General features: G+C 45.3%; 1 protein-coding gene and 1 long non-coding RNA gene across 2 annotated transcripts in view; one reads left to right on the forward strand and one right to left on the reverse strand.

Annotated features, from left to right (window-relative positions):
* LOC132223883 (uncharacterized) overlaps positions 1 to 22753 on the reverse strand; it is a 585179-nt gene that overhangs the window by 388353 nt on the left and 174073 nt on the right. The gene's annotated exons all lie outside the window — the stretch shown is intronic.
* Positions 8356 to 10799, forward strand: LOC132224558 (cancer/testis antigen 47A-like). Its single transcript, XM_059679748.1, has 2 exons — positions 8356 to 9094; positions 10621 to 10799. The coding sequence occupies exons 1-2, from the start codon at positions 8356 to 8358 to the stop codon at positions 10797 to 10799; spliced, it is 918 nt and encodes a 305-aa protein (XP_059535731.1).

Raw genomic sequence — 22753 nt, forward strand, 5'->3', positions numbered from 1 at the left:
AACCAATGATTTATCACAATGCCATGCTCCATTTTTGAGGTGAGACCAGAAGAAAACTAAAAACATTGAAATTTGGTTGGGTTGATGAAAGGAAAAAATTCCTCCTCAACTTGATAGGATTTATTGGTGTTATAATACTTAACTTGGATGTTACATTTATCTAAATATTATATGTAATTAAACACATATTTGTTTTTAAAAAAAAAACAGTTTAGTGTTATAAAACTTTTTAGAGTGAATATAAAATAGTTATTTTCTCTATAATTTTCAGAATTATTTACACTTGAGGTCTTAAGCGGACCTTAAAAACAACAGTCTTAGGGAACCAAGATGGCGGCGATATAGGCAGACGTGTCCCAGGTCCTGTCCCGGAGCAAATGGAGCGAGCAGCTGAAGCTAGTAACACTCACACCGAATTGGCGAAATTGCTCAGCTGGTGAGAGGGTTTGCAGCCGGGAAGAGCAGAACTCCCCTGGAAAGGTAAAAAAAAAAACCAGGGATTTGGGCAGGAAAGTTTGCCAGACCTCTGAGCCCAGAGAGTCGGAGGGAGACCGCGTGGCAGACAGCCGCGTCCCTTGGGACAGGCACAGCCCCTGACGGGGGAAAGGAGAACCGCGGGATTCCTGGCACCGCCAGGGAAATTGAGAGCTGGGTTCTGTGATCACGGAGGACTGAGCCTAAAGGGGGCAGCCTGAAGAGCTGACCTGACCATGCAGTCCCGGTAAGAGAAGAAGCTTACAGAAACCAAGCCTTCCCCGTTTCCGCGGGCGGCATTTGTTTGTTTGTTTTCACTGAATCCTGTTCATGGGACATTTTGGATACAGACACTCACCTGTGCTGAAGAGAGGGAGAGTGTGCTGAGGAGTGGAATCTGGGGAGAGACTGGGGAAAGAGGGGGAGCCGGGAGAGGTGGTAGTGAATTGAGTGCTGAGACACCCCTGAGCCCAGGACTGGGGCAGCCACCCTCTCCGGAGAGTGAGACTCCTCCCCCCAGCCCCCAGGCAAGGAGCACAGCCACACCCAGATTCCACCCTGTACGAGATCAAGGATTAAGATAACCTGATCAGTCCCTGGGAGTTAACAGGGTCTGGCCTATAGGGGGATTTTCAATCCCAGCAACAACATAGCACCGGTAACTAACTATTACGCAGTCAGCTCTGGGCAGTGAACTTCCACTGGACAGAGAGGCCCTATAGCTTCAGAGGCCAACCCCAGAACACTGCCACCCAGAGGCTGACCCACAAACTGACTCTTTGCTAAACACAAAATAAGACAGTCTGGGAAATAAATGCGGCATGCTTTAAAATAAGGACTGTGGTTTACAACACAGAGGAATAGTATATCGCAGGGAAACTCAACACTCTCCTGAATACCTGGAAGGTCTAAGGCGAGCCACACTGAAGAACAGAAGAACCGAAGGACCTTCACTACTGCAATTTTTTTTTCTTTTTTCACCTTTTAACTAAGAAACCAATTTTTTTTCTTCTTTTTTTCTGTTCTTTTTTTTTTCTTCTTTTTCCATCAACTGATTTTACCCTTTTAATTACAACCTTCTTATTTTTAACCAGTATTTTTACTGCTACCATTTACCATTTTTTAAAGTGCCATTTTATTTTTTCTTTATTTTATTTTGGGATTAGTGTTCACCATTCTATTTTCATCGTTATATTATTGGTTGTTTCTAGTTTGCATTCATATCCAGGGAGCTGTTGCTGGAATTTGTTGGGATTAATGGCTGTTCTATAGGAGTATTCTCCTCATATAAAAAGTCTCTTCCCCTCTTCCACTTCATTCTCTCTTTTCGGTCTTTTCTTTTCTTTTCTTTTCTTTTCTCGCTTTTATTTTCCCCCTTCCTTTTTCCCAATTTCATTTTTGCACTCCCTTTTTTTGTTCCTACTTTTCTTTTCCTTTTTCTCTTTTATCTTTTTCTCTTCCTTCTTCCTTATCCCCTAATTCTCTTAATTCAGGTGGTCACCTCTAATTGGGGTTATTAATATCGTGAATATATTTGTGTATAGTGCCTGGTACGTGGTGCCTTGTTGTGTTGTATTTTGTGCCTTTAAATCAACGCAGCAGATCCAAGCAACAGCAACCTCCTGAGCACCACATCCTCTGCTGAGGAACAGCAGCTGTACGTGAAACCTCGCCCCACCAGCCAGAAGAGCCACCACAGCTGTGAACAGCACCCACCAGAGGAGCTGCTGACAACTGAAGAGCAGCTGCTACCGCAACTGCCCGAAGAGCAACCACAGACCAAGGAGTCACTGCCACCAAGGGAGCAACCACTAAACAACTCAACGTCTAGATATGTCAGTGAGATCAAACATGGGTAGACAAAGAAACCCCCAAAGGAAAGAGAAGGAGGACTCTCCAGAAAAGCAGCTAAGTAATACAGAGGCATGCAACATGACAGATAAAGAATTCAGAATAAGGATCCTAGAGTGCATAAACCGGATGGAGGAAAAAATCGACAACCTCTGCAAGAAGCAAGAAGAAACAGATGAAGAAATCGATAACATATGGAAGAAGCTAGAAGAAACAGATGAAAAAATCAATAACATATGGAAGAAGCGAGAAGAAACAGATGAAAAAATCAACAACCTAAGTAAGACCCAAGAAGAAATGAAGAGTCATATAGCTGCAATGAAAAACTCCATTGAAAGTATCAACAGTAGACTAGGAGAAGCAGAGGACCGAATTAGTGAATTAGAAGACAAGGAAGTAAAACACACCCAAAATGTACTGCAATTGGAGAAAAAAATTAAAAGACAGGAGGAGAGCCTAAGGGAGCTTTGGGACAACATGAAACGAAACAACATACGAATAATAGGAGTACCAGAACAACAGAAGGATGAACAAGGATTAGAAAACCTACTCGAAGAAATAATATCAGAAAACTTTCCTGAGGTGGGGAAGAAAAAAGTCACACAAGCCCAGACAGTCCCAAACAAGATGAACCCGAAAAGACCCACACCAAGACACATCATAATTACCATGGCAAATGTTCAGGACAAAGAGAGAATCTTACAGGCTGCAAGAGAGAGATGGAAAGTTACATACAAGGGATCTCCCATTAGATTGTCAAATGACTTCTCAACAGAAACACATCAAGCCAGAAAAGAATGGACTGAAATTTACAAAGTGATGCAAAGCAAAGGACTGAATCCAAGAATACTCTATCCAGCAAGGCTATCATTCAAACTTGAAGGGGAAATAAGAAGCTTCACAGACAAAAAAAGACTAAGGGAGTTTGTCACCACCAAGCCAGCAATGCAAGGAATGCTAAAGGGACTGGTATAAAAATAAGAAATAAAAAGCTCAGAAAGAAAACAGCCACACAAAAAAAGAAATGGCTACAAACAAGTACCTTTCAATAATAACTTTAAACGTAAATGGACTAAATGCTCCAACCAAAAGACATCGAGTGGCTGAATGGATAAAAAAACATGACCCATACATCTGCTGTCTACAAGAAACCCACCTCATTAGAAGGGACTGACACAGACTGAAAGTGAAAGGATGGAAAAATATCTTTCAGACAAATGGAAAGGAAAAGAAAGCTGGGGTAGCAATACTTATATCGGACAAAATAGACCTCAAAGTGAAGGCCTTAACAAGAGATAAGGAAGGCCACTTCATAATACTAAAGGGATCAATACAACAAGAAGATATAACCCTGGTAAACATATATGCACCCAATGTAGGAGCACCCAAATTCATAAAAAAAACTCCTGGAAAATGTCAAAGGAGAGATCGACAACAATACAATCATAGTAGGGGACTTTAATACACCATTGACAGCACTGGATAAGTCCTATAGACAAACAACCAGCAAAGATACAGCAATCCTAAATGACTCACTAGATCAGATGGACTTAATAGACATCTTCAGAACACTTCACCCCAAAGCCAGAGAATATACGTTCTTCTCAGGTGCTCATGGGACATCTTCAAAAATAGACCACATATTGGGTCACAAGCAAAGTATCCCCAAATTCAAGAAGATTGAAATCATAAAAAGCGTCTTCGCAGACCACGATGGCATAATATTAGAAATAAACTACAATAAAAACAACCCAAAATACTCAAACACCTGGAAGCTGAATAGCATGCTATTAAATATTGATTGGGTTACCAATGAGATCAAAGAAGAAATTAAAAACATCCTGGAAACTAATGACAATGAAAACACAACAATCCAAAACCTATGGGACACATTGAAAGCAGTCCTGAGAGGAAAGTTTATAGCTCTACAGGCCTATCTCAAAAAACAAGAAAAAATGGTAGTAAATCATCTAACTCTACAACTCAAAGAATTAGAAAGAGAGCAACAAGAAAACCCCAGAGTGAGCAGAAGGAAGGAGATAATAAAGATTAGAGCAGAAATAAATGACATAGAGACCAAAAAAACAATACAGAAAATCAATGAAACCAAGAGCTGGTTCTTTGAAAGGATAAACAAGATTGATAAACCTCTAGCCAGACTCACCAAGAAGCAGAGAGAGAGGACCCAAATAAATAAAATCAGAAACGATAGAGGCGAAATAACAACAGACCCCACAGAAATACAAATGATTGTTAAAAAATACTATGGACAGCTTTACTCCAACAAACTAGACAACCTGGAGGAAATGGACATATTCCTAGAAAAATACAACATTCCAAAACTCAATCAAGAAGAATCTAAAAATCTCAACAGGCCAATAACTATGGAAGAAATTGAAGCAGTCATCAAAAAGCTTCCATCAAACAAAAGCCCAGGACCAGACGGCTTCACAGGGGAGTTTTACCAAACATTCAAGGAAGAACTAAAACCTATCCTCCTCAGACTACTACAAAAAATTCAAGAGGAAGGAACACTTCCAAGCTCATTCTATGAAGCCAGCATCACCCTAATACCAAAACCAGGTAAAGACAACACAATGAGAGAATTACAGGCCAATATCCCTCATGAACATAGATGCCAAAATCCTCAACAAAATCTTAGCAAATCGGATCCAGCAGTACATCAGAAAGATCATACACCATGACCAAGTAGGATTTATCCCAGGGATGCAAGGATGGTACAATATCCGCAAATCAATAAACATGATACATCACATAAACAAATTGAAAGAAAAAAACCACATGGTCATATCAATTGATGCAGAAAAAGCGTTTGACAAAATTCAACACCCACTTTTGATAAAAACTCTCAGCAGGGTGGGAGTAGAAGGATCATAACTTAGCATAATAAAAGCCATATATGACAGGCCCACAGCCAACATCATACTCAACGGACAAAAACTAACACCATTTCCCCTAAGAACAGGAAGACAGGGATGCCCCCTCTCACCACTCCTGTTCAACATAGTACTGGAAGTGTTAGCCATTGCAATTCGGCAAGAAGAAGAAATAAAAGGCATCCAAATTGGAAAAGAGGAAGTAAAACTGTCCTTATTTGCAGACGACATGATATTATACATACAAAACCCTAGAGATTCCATCAAAAAGCTACTAGACTTAATACATGAATTTGGCAATGTAGCAGGATACAAAATTAACCCCAAGAAATCTGAGGCATTTCTATACACCAATAGTGAACTTTCAGAAAGAGAGATTATAAAAACAATCCCGTTTACCATTGCACCCAAAAAATTAAGCTACCTAGGAATAAACTTAACTAAAGAGGTAAAAGACCTCTACTCAGAAAACTACAGGACGTTGAAAAAAGACATAGAGGAAGACATAAACAGATGGAAGAACATACCGTGTTCATGGATTGGTAGAATCAACATCATTAAAATGTCCATACTACCCAAAGCAATCTATAAATTCAACGCACTTCCCATTAAAATACCAACAGCATACTTCAGAGATCTAGAACGAACTTTCCAAAAATTCATCTGGAATAAAAGAAGACCCCGAATAGCTGAAGCAATCCTGAAAAAGAACAAAGTAGGTGGGATCTCAATACCAGATATCAAGTTGTATTACAAAGCCACTGTTCTCAAAACTGCCTGGTACTGGCACAAGAATAGGCATATAGATCAATGGAATAGAATAGAGACCCCAGAAATCGGCCCGAACCAATATGCTCAATTAATATTTGACAAGGGAGGCAAGAACATACAATGGAGCCAAGATAGTCTCTTCAATAAATGGTGTTGGGAAAATTGGACAGATATATGCAAGAAAATGAAACTAGACCACCTACTTACACCATACACAAAAATAAACTCAAAATGGATAAAGGACTTAAATGTACGACACGATACCATAAAAATTCTAGAAGAATCCAAAGGCAACAAAATCTCAGACATATGCCGAAGCAATTTCTTCACTGATACAGCTCCTAGGGCATTGGAAACTAAAGACAAAATGAACAAATGGGACTACATCAAAATAAAAAGCTTCTGCACAGCAAAAGAAACCATCAACAAAACAACGAGAAAACCCACTGTGTGGGAAAACATATTTGCCAATGACATATCTGATAAGGGCCTAATCTCCAAAATTTATAGGGAACTCATACAACTTAACCAAAGGAAGATAAACAATCCAATCAAAAAATGGGCAAAGGACCTAAATAGACACCTTTCAAAAGAGGACATTCAGAAAGCCAAGAGACATATGAAAACATGCTCAAAGTCACTAATCATCCGAGAGATGCAAATCAAAACAGCAATGAGGTACCATCTCACACCTGTCAGAATGGCTATCATCAACAAATCAACAAACGACAAGTGCTGGAGAGGATGTGGAGAAAAAGGAACACTTGTGCACTGCTGGTGGGAATGCAGACTGGTGCAGCCACTATGGAAGACAGTATGGAGTTTCCTTAAAAAACTGAAAATGGAACTCCCATTTGACCCTGTGATCCCACTTCTAGGAATATATCCCAAGAAACCAGAAACACCAATCAGAAAGGATATATGCACCCCTATGTTCATAGCTGCACAATTCACCATAGCTAAGATCTGGAAACAGCCTAACTGCCCATCAGTAGATGAATGGATTAGAAAACTGTGGTACATCTACACGATGGAATACTATGCTGCTGTAAAAAGGAAGGAACTCGTACCATTTGCAACGTCATGGATGGAACTGGAGAGCATTATGCTAAGTGAAATAAGCCAGTCAATAAAGGAAAAATACCACATGATCTCACTCATTCATGGACAATAGAGACCATTATAAACTTTTGAACAATAATAGATGCAGAGGCAGAGCTGCCTCAAACAGATTGTCAAACTGCAGCGGGAAGGCCGGGGAGGGTTGGGGGGCAGGAGGTAGGGGGGTAAGAGAACAACTAAAGGACTTGTATGCATGCATATAAGCATAACCAATGGACATAAGACACTGGGTGATAGGGGAGGCTAGGGGACTGTCTAGGGCGAGGGGATAAAATGGATACATATGTAATACCCTTTGTAATACTTTAAGCAATAAAAAAAATAAATAAATAAAAAATAAAAAAGGGAAAAAAATTATATAACACAATCAGAATTGTTTTCCAATTCATGGATTTAAAAAAAAAAAAAACAAAAAAAAAAAACAACAGTCTTGAACTGTTGCCTCAGAAACATCCTAGGAAGCCTGCTCTTTTAATGTTTGTCATGCTTAGCTCTTAGGAGATGACCTAGTCCTTTAAAAGATCTATGTCTTTTTTTATTCATTCTTTGGAGGCTTGACAAGAATGTCAGGTTTATTATACATCTTCCAGCTCCTGTCATTTACCACTTCAACACTCAGTTCTGAGTGCATATATTTCAATTCTGTCCATTCTTTTCAAATTATTTTAACCACATTAAATGGTCCAAATTCTTCTCTCTCTACTCTGGAGCATTTTTCTGCTGCTGAAGTCTGAGCCACACAACATTTTTATGATCCTCTCCCTACTCACATGACCCATTACCACATGGAAATTAGGGAACTCCTTTCAGTTTACATGGTCCAGGGTGCCTCCATATTGGACTACTATAGTTTTCCAGACAATTAAAATGGCAGCTCAGGACCCTAAGGCCTCATAGAAAAGAGAGCTGATTGTGAGCCATCCTAGAAGCTAAGGGCCTTTGCCATTGGACACAGGGCATGTCAATCCTCACTTCCTAGCCAATGAGCTTGGAGCTTGTAAGTCGCAGGCACGGCCCTTTGTTGACGCTCGTGGCCCCACCCCCCGTGGTGTGGCGAAGCCTTGGTGGGTGGGTTGGCCGTCCACACCTGCCAATCAGAGGCCGTTTGCCAATGGACAGCCAGTTCCTCCTCCGCCCCGCCCCTTCCCGCGGGCCCTGTCAACGACCTCGGCTCCCGGCCGCCATCTTGGCAGTCGACGCCACAGCCCGCTCACTGCCCAAGGAGGTACTGTCCGCTGCTATGTCCGACAGTGACGATGGGAACCCGGCCCCAGGGGGCCGGGAGAGTCCTGTGGGCATGGCGGGGGCCTGGGTCGGGGCAGATGGAGATCAGGATGCCCTGATCCTCAACTCCGTGCCCCAGGGTGGCGGGGGGGACGCAGCCGCCTCCATGGTGGCAGCAGAAGTTGCAGAGCCCATGGAGAGCCTGAGGGAGGAGGCCGGGGCAGTGGGAAACCCCGAGGGAGGTGCCAATAATGAGGATTCTGACATTGGCCCAGCTGAGGAGGAGGAGAACATGGGGCCAGGCCCAGAGATGGCAGTAGATGCCCACCAGTTCCCCATGGAGGGCTTTCGCTTAATGTTCCTGAACCTCTTGCACACGCTGCTACACCGCATGCACTACAACAACCATATCCTCATGCATCCCCGCGGCATCCGCAGGATGTCCCGGTCCAGGCATCAGAGATCTGGACGTGTGGCCCAGATTCGTGTGCTTTTGATGTCCGGGGGCTCCAGAGAACAGGTCATAGCCATGGTGCCGTATGGCTCCAGAGAGAGGGTCATAGCCATGGTGCATGAGTCTGCAGATGGACCTGCGAGATTTGGACCTGGGGTCCCGGCCCTCCCAGAACCTGAGGGCCAGGCCAGGGACATGGCCGAGGAGTCTGCGGCTGGGGAGATGGCAGAGGAAGAACAGGAGGAGCCCATACAGGAAGTCGAAGCCCCCCGGGGTGAGGATCTGGCCGAGCAGATAGGGGGTAAGTTCCGGTCGGGGTCGCAAGGCGGTTGGGGGTGGGGGGGCGGGGGTCGCGGGGGGGGGCGCAGGGGGCGGGGGAGGGGGGGGGCGGGCTGCTTGTGAGCAGGTGGTGGGCACAGCTGGCGCACCAGAGGTCATGCTCACTCGGGTGGGCCGGGCCCTCAACACACCTCAGGCCGAAGAGAAGCCCAACCCCATTACGGCTTCACCGCCCCGCTCCCCCCCCCCCCCCCCCCGAAAAGTCCATTGCCCTCTCTCTCCCGCCCTCCGCTAGGCCCTCTCCCTCCCGCCCTCAGCTAGGCCCTCTCCCTCCCGCCCTCAGCTAGGCCCTCTCCCTCCCTCCTTCAGCTAGGCCCTCTCCCTCCCGCCCTCTGCTAGGCCCTCTCCCTCCCGCCCTCCGCTAGGCCCTCTCCCTCCCGCCCTCCGCTAGGCCCTCTCCCTCCCTCCTTCAGCTAGGCCCTCTCCCTCCCTCCTTCAGCTAGGCCCTCTCCCTCCCGCCCTCCGCTAGGCCCTCTCCCTCCCCCCCTCAGCTAGGCCCTCTCCCTCCCGCCCTCCGCTAGGCCCTCTCCCTCCCGCCCTCCGCTAGGCCCTCTCCCTCCCGCCCTCAGCTAGGCCCTCTCCCTCCCGCCCTCCGCTAGGCCCTCTCCCTCCCGCCCTCAGCTAGGCCCTCTCCCTCCCGCCCTCCGCTAGGCCCTCTCCCTCCCGCCCTCCGCTAGGCCCTCTCCCTCCCTCCTTCAGCTAGGCCCTCTCCCTCCCGCCCTCCGCTAGGCCCTCTCCCTCCCGCCCTCCGCTAGGCCCTCTCCCTCCCTCCGTCAGCTAGGCCCTCTCCCTCCCTCCGTCAGCTAGGCCCTCTCCCTCCCGCCCTCCGCTAGGCCCTCTCCCTCCCGCCCTCCGCTAGGCCCTCTCCTGCCCTCCACTAAGACAGCGGAGCTCATCAGTGCAGTTCAGGCCCACAGACCCAGGTCCGACTTCCCAGGGGCAGGGGCTCAGGAGGGAGCCGGGAGGAAGGGGAGGGGAACGGAAGGAAAAGCACAAGCAAACGGCATGCCTGGTGTTGGCTCTTGGCTTCTGAAGGTGTCAACATTCTTACAGACTTGATCCCCAAACTCTGAGAACTGATCCTGGGGACTTTGTAAAAATGAAAGATTCGGGGGTTTGAGGGGCTAATGAGCTTCACACAGAATTTGTCGCTGAGGCAAAACTATTTCCCCAAGACAGTTCTGACTAGAACATACAGAATACCCTGGCTATTCTGATCCCTTTTTCTCCGCAAGGCCAGAAGTCACCAGCAGCACAGGTTTACTACAAAAAGGGAAGTAATGTCACCATGCAAACAATTGAGCAGCAGAAATGTGAGGGCCATGGGGGTGTTGCCGCAACTAGTGGGAAGGTGCCCAGCTCCTCTTCTCCTAGTTACTTCCATCCTCCTGCTTCTCCTGAGGGTTTATGTGTGAGCCCGTTCATTATGAACTGGGATTTTCTTCTGGGAATGTCTGATCCCAAAGTCTGTCTTATTCTTCACTAAAGAAACAACTGAAGAAGGGGCCGTGGGTGCTGAAAGTAAGGAAGACAGCGAGGCGTTGAACCAAAAACAGGAAGGACCTGAAATGGTTGTGGATCCAGCAGAGAGCAGATCCAGCAAATCCAGGTATCTGTGTGTCGCTTTGAATATCACCCAGCCATTCCTGGCATTTACCTGTTACTGACAGCTTTATTTTTTTTTAATTCTCCCAGTAAATTAATTTTAAAAATGTTTAAAATTAGTTTTGAAATTCAATTTTAACTACTTAGAATGTTAATAGACTACTCATACACCTAGTAATATAAAACACATTATGTACTGAACTATACTTCATGGCTACTCATTTGTTCTCATGAGGTCTTCTGTCCTCTATCTGTAAAGTCTAAGGAAATCAGTACATAAGGCCAATATTTGTTTAGAAAGCAGTTACTAGATGCAGCAGCTAAAGTAGCTGGGCTGTGTGGTTGGGCCTTCATTGCTTGGCCATAGAAATGCAGTCTGATTATTATACTAAGTGAAATAAGCCAGTTAGAGAAAGACAAATACCATATGATCTCACTTACATGTGGAATCTAATAAGCAAAATAAACTGACAAAATAGAAGCAGAGGCATGGATACATGGAACAGACTGACAGCTGTCAGACAGGAGGGGGGTGGAAAGGACTAGATGAAAGAAGGTGAAATGATTAGCCAAAAAGAACATATATGCCTAACCCATAGACACAGCAAACAGGTGGGGATGGCCAGAGGGAAGTGGGGGCAGGGACTGGGTGGAGGTGGGCAAAGGGGGGTGGTAAATGGTGGCATCTGTAATCATGTCAACAACAAAAATAAAGTTTAAAAAAAGAAATTAGTCTCCTATAAGAACTAGGAGACAAGGACGACTTACAAATAGCAAAAAGATAACAATTTCAAGTAGGACCACATTTAATGATTAATACCTAAACTTTTGGTTGTAGATTTTTGTATTTCATGCGACAGTCAAAAGAAAAGAAGCTTAGTCATAGTATGATTATTGGTAATCACTGAATTGGTAATTAAGTCTCAAGAGTTATCTTATCTTTGACTATATTTAAATGAATAACTTTCTCTCTTTTATGGCACTTTCATAGCTGCATGTTTTATAATAGCCTCTTATATGGGTGATATGGAAACTGAGGGTCTGGGAGTGTCACTTATAGAATGAGCACAGGCTTTTAAGGTGGAGAGATTTATTTAAATATCAGTGTGGGCTCTCAAGGGAAAGAAAAGGCATTTGGGGTGCTAGGCAAGAGGGAGACAAGTTGGTATGATCACAATTGAAGCCATGGGTTATAGAAGCATCCTATACCCAAAGGTGCAGGTAGCAATTAGCAGATATGTGGTCCTGTCCAAAAGTCCACAGAGACATTTGGTCTATGCCAAAAGGTCCTTGATATTTAAATTATGCTTTTCTGCAAGATTGGAGCCCTGAGCTGTCTACCTAACCCCATGTGCCATTACAAGCTAGGCTCCTGAGGCAAGAAAGGTTACTATTGGCAATAAGGCCAGAATACAATTATTGGACCAATAAAACTTTATATTTTTATGTATTAATCCTATAAATCAGAAGTGTATATAAACATTATGGGCTTTTTGAACCCAGGACGTTTCCTAAGCATGGGCATTCTGGACAGAACCAAATATCAAGGCATTTTAGGGTGGACCAAATGTCACAATAGATCTCTTGGACAGAATCAAATGATCTGCAAGGCAGGTTACAAGAGGGAAGCGTGGTGTTCTCTCCTCGTTGGGATATAGCGCACAAATGCAGCAGTTACACACAGGGCTATTTTCTTAGATTTAGAAAGTCATTGGAGCTGTTTAATGCCTTGTAAGTGTTACTTTTCTCTCATTTCATCCTGCAGTTTGGAGAACTAGAAAGAAGACAGAAGAAAGAATTTGTTGTTCACTCTTCTGAAGATTTTCATTTTCATAAATCCATGTTAATTGTATTAAACACTGATATCATTTCAAACTTCATCACCCAAAAAGTGCTATCCAATGATATCTAACTTTTATTTCTTATAGCTATATTTGACAGCATTTGTTTTAGTTAAAAATAAGTTTGTTTCAATTAATAAACTGAAATGCAGGCAGAGTTTAGTTAGATAAATAATTCCAACTCATATCTCTTTTACCTCTTTGTTCTGAAAGGTATCACTCTCCACCATTTTGTAAGCCTGCTTTAAATTATTTTATGGCAGCCCAAAATAAGTTAAAAGGTCGAGTTGGAAACAATTTTTGATGTCAAGCCTTTAGAGCTGCTCTGTCTGATTTGAGATGTGCTTAACTATAAAAGGTGTCACCGCTCTCACTAATAAACTGTATACTGATTACCTGTTTAAATGATAACATATTGAATTAAAATATACTATTAAAATGAATTTTTCCAGTTTCTTTTTTGACGCAGCTACTAGAAAAGTTAAAATTACACGTGACTTGCATTATATGTCTGCTAGACAGAGGGGCTCTAGAACAGTTTTGAAGGAAACCTCATAGGTGGCCCAGCATGCCTGGAGGCCAGATGGTGCTGCTGAGCCTGGGCCCAGACATTGATTTGGAACAGTGGTTCTCATAGTTCGATCCCCAAAACAGCATCATGAGCATCACCCAGGAATTCTGGGGCTCCACCCAAGACCTACTCAGTCAGAAACTCTAAGGGTAGCCCAGCATCCTGTGTTTAGCAGGCTCTGCAGGGGATCCTGATGCAGTGCAGGCTTGAGAAGCACTAGTTCAGGGGGCCAGTTCACTGTCCCTCAGACCGTTGGAGGGCCAGACTATAGTTTAAAAAAAACTATGAACAAATTCCTATGCACACTGCACATATCTTATTTTGAAGTAAAAAAACAAACGGGAACAAATACAATATTTGTATTTGCATGTGGCCCACGGGCTGTAGTTTGAGGACCCCTGCACTAGTTTAAAGGTCTGAGAAGCACTATTAAAGCCACAGGGGAAGAGCCTGAGACTCACCCAAGGTAGGACCAGCCTTAACTCACTGGCTTGGAACTGTTGCAGGTAAACTGAACAGGATGGCAAGGGCTGGACTGCAGAGACCAGAACTCACGGGGGCTGAGAGATAGGGGGGCTGAGAGTGGGTGATGGCAGCAGAAAAATGCATAAGGGGGGAAAGCTGGTTCCAGAAGGATACAAACATAATACCATGTACATGAAGTCTAAAACCATGCAAACTGATCACCATACATTGATTGTGGATACAAGTATCAGGAGTAAAAAGCATGCTCATGGGAGCTGTGTATCAATGTAGCATACAGAAATTCATGTTTGGATAGATAAACACATTTAGGATGGTGGTTACCTTTTGGGAAAAGAAAGGGAAGGGAAATTTTATTGCAGAGGACTCCACTGTGCACTTCAACTGTATTTGTAATGTTATATTTCTTATGCTGGGTAGTGGGTAAATGGATGTTTATAGTGCTATTCTCTATAATTTTGTATATATCTTAAATATTTCATTATAAATGATGGGGAAAATAAAAAGAGAAAAGGAGAAAATGCACTCAATCTCTGGAATCCACTTAAGGAAAAATAAGATAAAGTCATCCTTGACCTGAGTAGAGGATGAGAGAAGGGGAAGGGACTTGGAGTTTGAAACTAGACAGCCTCATTTCTGCATTTAGTTAAGGTTTCCTAGGTGACTTCTTGGTAGCACTGATACCTTTTTTCTTTTCTTTTCTTTTCTTTTCTTTTCTTTTCTTTTCTTTTCTTTTCTTTTCTTTTCTTTTCTTTTATTGCTTAAAGTATTACAAAGGGTATTAAATATGTCTCCATTTTCCCCCCGCCCTTGACAATCCCCTGGCCTCCCCTACCCCCCACTGTCTTATGTCCATTGGTTATGCTTGTATTCATGCATATAAGTCCTTCAGTTGATCTCTTACTCCACCCCTTTCTGCCTCCCTACCCTCCCTGGCCTTCCCGCTGCAGTTTGTCAGTCTGTATGAGGCAGCTCTGCCTCTGTATCTATTATTGTTCATAAGTTTATAAATGGCCTTTATTATCCATGAATGAGTGAGATCATGTGGTATTTTTCCTTCATTGACTGGCTTATTTCACTTAGCATAATGCTCTCCAGTTCCATCCATGCCATTGCAAATGGTAAGAGTTCCTTCTTTTTTACAGCAGCATAGTATTCCATTGTGTAGATGTACCACAGTTTTCTAATCCACTCATCTGTTGATGGGCACTTAGGCTGTTTCCAAATCTTAGCTATGGTGAATTGTGCTGCTATGAACATAGGGGTGCATATATCCTTTCTGATTGGTGTTTCTGCTTTCTTGGGATATATTCCTAGAAGTGGGATCACAGGGTCAAATGGGAGTTCCATTTTCAGTTTTGTGAGGAAACTCCATACTGTCTTCCATAGTGGCTGCACCAGTCTGCATTCCCACCAGCAGTGCACGAGTGTTCCTTTTTCTCCACATCCTCTCCAGCACTTGTGGTTTGTTGATTTGTTGATGATAGCCAGTCTGACAGGTGTGAGATGGTACCTCATTGTTGTTTTGATTTGCATCTCTCAGATGATTAGTGACTTTGAGCATCTACACTAATAAAAGAGAAAAATGGTAATTGGCGTACGACAATACCCTTTTCATTGGCTAATCAGGGCTATATGCAAATTAACTGCCAACTATGATTGGCAGTTAACTGCAAAGTAAGATTGGCAGTTAACTGCCAACTAAGATTGGCAGTTAACTGCCAACAAGATGGCAGTTAATTTGCATATGTAGGCACAATGCAGGGAGGCAAAAGGGAAAGCAGGAAGACGCCCCCTGCCACTGACAGTGATCGGAAACCCAGGGGGGAGCTAAGAGCTGGGGGGCAGGGCAAAGGCGGCCCCAGGGCCACCTTTGCCCTGCCCCCCAGCCATGATCGGAGAATCAGGCGCCTTTGCCGCCCTGGCCAGTGATAGCAGGAAGTAGGGGTGGAGCCAGTGATGGGAGCTGGGCAAGGTCAAAGCTGGCAGTCGCGGGAGCTAGGGGTCCCTTGCCTGGGCCTAAAGCGGAGCCCACGATCGCGGGGCCGCTGCAGCTGCGGGTTCCCGCTGCCCGAGCCGGACGCCTCAGCCAGAGGCGTTAGGCCTGGGCAGGGGCGGAGCCTGCAACCACGGGGAGCTGGGGGTCCCCTGCCTAGGCCTGACACCTCTGCCGGAGGCCTCAGGCCTGGGCAAGGGGCCGATCCGGTGACTGGTGATCGGAGGGTGATGAGGGTCAACTCCTCTGGCCGAGGCATCAGGCCTGGGTGGGGGGCTGAGCCGGGGATTGGGGGATATGATGGTCCCCTTGCCCAGGCCTGAAGCCTGGGTCAGAGGCGTCAGGCTTGGGCGGGGGGTAGAGCAAGCGATCAGAGGGAGATGGGGGTCCTCTGCCCAGGCATGATTCCTGGGCCAGAGGCCTCAAACCTGGGCGGGGGCCAGAGCCAGTGATTGGGGGAGATGGGGGTCTCCTGTCCGAGCCTGACACCTCTGGCGGAGGTGTCAGGCCTGGGCAAGGGGCCAATCAGGTGATCAGAGGGTGATGGGAGTCTACGCCTCTGGCTGAGGCATCAGGCCTGGGCACGGGGCAGAGCCAGCAATCAGAGGGGTCTGGTGGTCCCCTGCCCAGGTCTGACGCCTGGGCCAGAGGCATCAGGCCTGGGCAAGGGGCCGATCCTGCGATTGGAGGGTGATGGGGGTCAACGCCTGAGGGCTCCCAGTATGTGAGAGGGGGCAGGCTGGGCTGAGGGACACTCCCCCCACACACACACCCAGTGCACGAATTTCGTGCACCGGGCCCCTAGTGTTTTCATATGTCTCTTGGCTTTCTGAATGTCCTCTTCTGAAAGGTGTCTATTTAGATCCTTTGCCCATTTTTTGTTTGGATTGTTTATCTTCCTTTTGTTAAGTTGTATGAGTTCCCTATAAATTTTGGAGATTAGGCCTTTATCAGATATGACATTGGCAAATATGTTTTCCCACGCAGTGAGCTTTCTTGTTGTTTTGTTGGTGGTTTCTTTTGCTGTGCAGAAGCTTTTTATTTTCATGTAGTCCCACTTGTTCATTTTCTCTTTAGTTACAAGTGCCCTAGGAGCTGTATCGCATTGATACCTTTTTTCATACAGTATTCTCTGATAGCACATCTCATATTCTAACATATAGATTACATCTACACTAATAAAAGAGAAAAATGGTAATTGGCGTACGACGCTACCCTTTTCATTGGCTAATCAGGGCTATATGCAAATTAACTGCCAACTAAGATTGGCAGTTAACTGCCAACAAGATGGTGGTTAATTTGCATATGTAGGCACAATGCAGGGAGGTGAAAGGGAAAGCAGGAAGAAGCCCCCTGCCACTGACAGTGATCGGAAACCCAGGGGGGAGCTAAGAGCTGGGGGGCAGGGCAAAGGCGGCCCCAAGGCCACCTTTGCCCTGCCCCCCAGCCATGATCGGAGAATCAGGCGCCTTTGCCGCCCTGGCCAGTGATAGCAGGAAGTAGGGGTGGAGCCAGCGATGGGAGCTGGGCACGGTCGAAGCTGGCAGTCCCAGGAGCTAGGGGTCCCTTGCCTGGGCCTAAAGCGAAGCCCATGATCGCGGGGCCGCTGCTGCTGCGGGTCCCCGCTGCCCGGGCCAGACGCCTCAGCCAGAGGCGTCCTGCAGGGGCAGGGGCGGAGCCCGCGCGATCGCGGCGCCCCCCCTGCCACTGCAGGACCCGCTGCCTGGGCCGGACGCCTCGGCCAGAGGCGTTAGGCCCGGGCAGGGGCGGAGCCTGCTACCGCAGGGAGCTGGGGGTCCCCTGCCCAGGCCTGACACCTCTGCCAGAGGCCTCACGCCTGGTCAAGGGGCCGATCCGGTGATTGGTGATCAGAGGGTGATGAGGGTCAACTCCTCTGGCCGAGGCATCAGGCCTGGGTGGGGGGCTGGGGGTCCCCTGCCCAGGCCTGATGCCTGGGCCAGAGGTATCAGGCCTGGGTGGGGGGCGGAGCCGGGGATTGGGGGGATATGATGGTCCCCTTACCCAGGCCTGAAGCCTGGGTCAGAGGCATCAGGCTTGGGCGGGGGGTGGAGCAAGCGATCAGTGGGAGATGGGGGTCCTCTGCCCAGGCATGATTCCTGGGTCAGAGGCCTCAAACCTGGGCGGGGGCCAGAGCCAGTGATCTGGGGGAGATAGGGGTCCCCTGTCCAAGCCTGACACCTCTGCTGGAGGCGTCAGGCCTGGGCAAGGGGCCAATCAGGTGATCGGAGTGTGATGGGGGTCTACGCCTCTGGCCGAGGCATCAGGCCTGGGCAAGGGGCAGAGCCAGCAATCGGAGGGGTCTGGGGGTCCCCTGCCCAGGCCTGATGCCTGGGCCAGAGGCATCAGGCCTGGGCTGGGGACAGAACCAGTGATGGCGGGAAATGAGGGTCCCCTGCCCAGGCCTGATGCCTCTGTCAGAGGCGTCAGCCCTGGGCAAGGGGCCGATCCTGCGATCGGAGGGTGATGGGGGTCAATGCCTGAGGGCTCCCAGTATGTGAGAGGGAGCAGGCTGGGCTGAGGGACACTCCCCCCCACACACACACACACCCAGTGCATGAATTTCGTGCACCAGGCCCCTAGTATATAATAATCTAACATATGATCTACTATATATATTTCCCCTGTTCCACTAACAACAACCCCTGGAGTGAATCTCTGAATGGTTGGGTCCTTAAAGTGTTTTATTTATCTTTCTTTCCCACACTCCTAGACAATAAGTTTTCCTTAGTAGGTTCTTAATGCCTATTAAAGTGAAGTAAACTTAACACTCCCACAACTCTTTTTTTTTGGTTATCAGTGTTGACATTTTAAAATGAATTTCACATAGTATTCCTTATGACTAGAACCACAAGGTTACAAAGAAGGCAAAAGGCTCCTTTTTACTATTATTTGAACTGAAAGTGCAGGCCAAGTAGTATGATTTCAGCACGTTAAAATGGATTCTAATTTATTAGTTTTTATTTATTTTTTTCTATAGTGGTATCTCATTGTATTTCCCGAACACATGTGATGTCGAGTATTATTTTCATATTAGAGGCCCAGTGCATGAATTTGTGCACAGGTGGGGTCCAGCCAGCCCGTTCCAATTGGGGCCAATCAGGCCAGGAGAGGGGAGGGGCTGTGGACAGTTGGTGGGCCAGCCTCGCCTCTGATCAGGGGGGGAGGGCTGATAAGGGATGAGGCCAGGCAGGGGGAGGGGCCATGGACTGTTGGCCAGCCAGCCCCGCCTCCTGGTTGAACTCCCAGTGGAAGGGACAATTTGCATATTAGCTTTTTATTACATAGGATGCTAATTTGTCATATGTATATCTTCTTTAGTGAGGTATCTGTTAAGGTCTTCAATCAATTGTGAATTGGGTTTGATTTCTTATTGTTAAGTTTTAGGAATACTTTGTATATGTAGGATAGCATTCCTTTATAAGATGTGTCTTGCTGGCCATGACTTTTTAAAAAATATGTTTTTATTGATTTTAGAGAGAGAAGAAGGGAGAGGGAGAGAGATATAGAAATGTCGATGAGATGGAAACATCAACATAGATCAGCTGCCTCCTGCACGATCCCCACCAGGGATTGAACCCACAACCTAGGCATGTGCCCTGACTGGGAATCAAACCAGTGACCTTTTGGTGCATGGGTCAACTCTCTACCACCAAGCCACACTTACTGAGCTGGCCATGATTTTTTATTCAGAATGGTATGGCAATATAGTTTATGCCCTATATTGTCCACCTCCTTTCTATCCCAATCGTCCCTAGTCTAATTCAGGTAATAGTGTCTGACCTAGAATTTTGAAGATTCCCCTAACTGGTCTCTGCCCTGAATTCATCCATTAAAGCACTAATTTGAGTGCATTGCATCTTGGTTTTAAAACATTCAATGTTTCCACGTGGTTTCTAAATAAGAGTTAAAATTTATAATTTGGAATTTCAGATTCTCCATTTTCTGTCCCTAATGTCACAGCTTTGTCTAGAACTCTATATATTTTAATGCTCTGTAATTCTATTAACTTAGGCCAAGTAGATTCCTCTATGGTTCTTAATCCCTACTCTTTAACAGAAAGGATTATGTGCATTATCCTATATAATAAAAGAGAAACATGTAAATTGACTGTCCCTTCACTACACTCACCAGCCAATCAGGGTGAATATGCAAATTAACCCAACAAAGATGATGGGTTAATTTGCATACACAGGTGCCAAGCGGAGAGCAGAAGCAGGATACCTGGCAGCTTGGGGGGCGTGGCTCCCTTGGTCGCTCCCTTGGGGGGACGTGGCTCCCTCGGTTGCTCCCAGCATGGGGAGCACCAGGAATTCTGGAAATAGTAGTTTTTGTGGCAGCCCCAGGACCAGAAGTGGAAGCCCAGAGCATGGGGAGCACCAGAAATTCTGGGAATAGTAGTTCTGATGGCAGCCCCAGGACCAAAAGTGGAAGCCCAGAGCGCAGGGAGCACCAGGAATTCTGGGAATCATACTTCTGGTGGCAGAAGGATCTCCTAGACCAGTGATGGTGAACCTTTTGAGCTCAGCATGTCAGCATTTTGAAAAACCCTAACTTAACTCTGGTGCATTTATTTTATATATTTAAATGCCATTTAACCAAAAAAATCAACCAAAAAATGAGTTTGCGTGTCACCTCTGACACGCGTGTCATAGGTTCGCCATCACTGTCCTAGACCCATGGTCGGCAAACTGTGGCTCACGAGCCACATGCAGTTTTTTGGCCCCTTGAGTGTGGCTCTTCCACAAAATACCAAGTGCGGGTTCCCGAACAGTGCCATTAAAACTTTGTGGCCCATGCGCAGAAGTTGGTTTTCAGCCTGGGCGAGTCTATTTTGAAGCACTGTTGATATTTGGCTCTGTTGACTAATGAGTTTGCCGACCACTGTCCTAGACACTAGAGCAGTGGTTCTTAACCTGTGGGTCGCGATCCCTTTGGCGGTCGAATGACCCTTTCACAGGGGTCGCCTAAGACCATCCTGCATATCAGATATTTACATTATGATTCATAACATTAGCAACATTACAGTTATGAAGTAGCAACGAAAATAATTTTATGGTTGGGTCACAACATGAGGAACTGTATTTAAAGGGCCAAAAGGTTGAGAACCACTGAGTCTTAAGGCTTCTAGTTAGCAGAAAATTAACCTTTCTGTGGCTTTGGGATTGTAGTCCTGCTTCAGGCTAAATCCTTGTGAAGCAGAGGAAGGTACTATAAGCTTGGCTACATGGAGTTCTCCACTTTAAGTCACCAGCCAGAGGTAAGACAGATCTCCAGTGGCCCCAGACTTCCTCTGTGGTAGTGTGCTTGCTGTCTGCCTGACTGAAAGAACAGTTTTCGTTATCTTTAGAACACTGAATTTCAAAAGTTTCTTCAATGCTTCAAGAATAGAATATGTATGACAGGCAGTAAATTTCTGGGCAACTGAAGAGTGTCACCATGACACTGAGGAAGAGTTGAAACACTAATAAACAAATTATACAGAAAAGTATGGTAATACCCAAGAAATGTTCTGCCTCATAAAAAGGTGCTCACTGCTGCCAGACCTACAACAGATTGATATGGGGCATGTGCAAAGAGAACGCTCTAAGTGCTCTCTGTTTACTATTACCCAAGTTGTAGGCATTGGGGACCTTCAGGGATATGGGGAAGGTGTTTCAAGGAGTAGTAGGGTGAATGGGAGACTAGTCTTTGCAAACCTTGGAGTAGCACCCAAAAAGTAAAAAATTTAACTAAGCTCATAAGGCCTAAAAGACAATCCCTGGACCAAGTCATATGGACTTTTCCATTAGAAATAGTTTATTTGGTCAAGGAAAATGACAATCTCTTAGTAACTCCTGGAAAAATATTTTTGCTTCCTCCCCTCTAAAGCTCATTATTCGAATATAAAGATTTTGTAAGTCTAAAACACTGCATCCAGTATCATGTCCCTTCCCTAAGAACATAAACCTCATAGGCCATAGTGAGTATTCAAATAAAAAGAGGAGGTGAAGGCTATATGTACACAGTTAAGACTTAAGCACATTTTAAAAAACACACACATCATTAATTGTGATAGTTATCCCAAACAGACAAAACAAGTCTTAACAATTTCAAGAAAATTGAAATTATATCAAGTATCTTTTATGACCACAAAAATATAAACCTAGAAATCAATAATAGGAAGAAAATTGGAAAATTCACATATACATGGAAATTCAACAATGCATTGCTGAACATCTAATGAATCAAAGAAGAAATCAAAGGACAATGAAATAATATCTTGAGACAAATAAAAATGAAAATACAACATACCATAACTTATACTATGCAGCAGAAGCAATTTTAAGAAGAAAGTGTATAACAATAAATACCTATATTAATAAAATAGAAAGATCTGAAACACTTTACATTATACTCGAAGGAGCTAGAAAAAGGAGAGCTAGGCCCAAATTTAATAGAAGGGAAGAAATAATAAAGATTTGAGGAAAAGAAATGAAACACAGAATATGAAAATAACAGAAAAGATCAATGACACTAAAGTTTTTTTAAGCTAAACAAATCTAACCACACATCAAGGAAGAGGGAAGGTATTACACAACAAATAACGCCAGAGGTTAGCTGTTTAGAACAAAAAAAAGGCAACTGAAATCTCACCTTTATTTCTTTTATTAATATATTTTATTGATTGTTTACAGAGAGGAAGGGAGAGGGATAGAGAGTTAGAAACATTGATGAGAGAGAAACATCGATCAGCTGCCTCCTGCACACCCCCTACTGGGGATGTGCCCGCAACCAAGGTACATGCCCTTGACTGGAATCGAACCTGGGACCTTTCAGTCCACAGGCCGACGCTCTATCTACTGAGCCAAACCAGTTAGGGCTGAAATCCCAACTTTATATCACTTGCCAATGTAACATCCAGACAGATAAAGGTATCCTATCTAATAAAAGAGAAACATGGTAATTAGCTGTAACTTCGCTACCCTTCCCATTGGCTAATCAGTGAGATATGCAAATTAACTGCCAGCCAAGATGGTGGCGGGCAGCCAGGCAACTGACGCGAACATGGAGGCTTGCTTGCTCCAGTGACGGAGGAAGCCAGGTTCTCCGCCTGCTGCTGCAGGC

Source organism: Myotis daubentonii, chromosome X (genome assembly GCF_963259705.1).
Source record: "Myotis daubentonii chromosome X, mMyoDau2.1, whole genome shotgun sequence".
NCBI lineage: Eukaryota > Metazoa > Chordata > Mammalia > Chiroptera > Vespertilionidae > Myotis > Myotis daubentonii.

Bases quoted from the DNA above. Each gene is read 5' to 3' on its own strand.
- LOC132224558 (XM_059679748.1), top strand. From the start codon at position 8,356: ATGTCCGACAGTGACGATGGGAACCCGGCCCCAGGGGGCCGGGAGAGT. The intron at 9,095-10,620 runs GTAAGTTCCGGT...TCTTCACTAAAG, and splicing joins TCTGGCCGAGCAGATAGGGG to AAACAACTGAAGAAGGGGCC.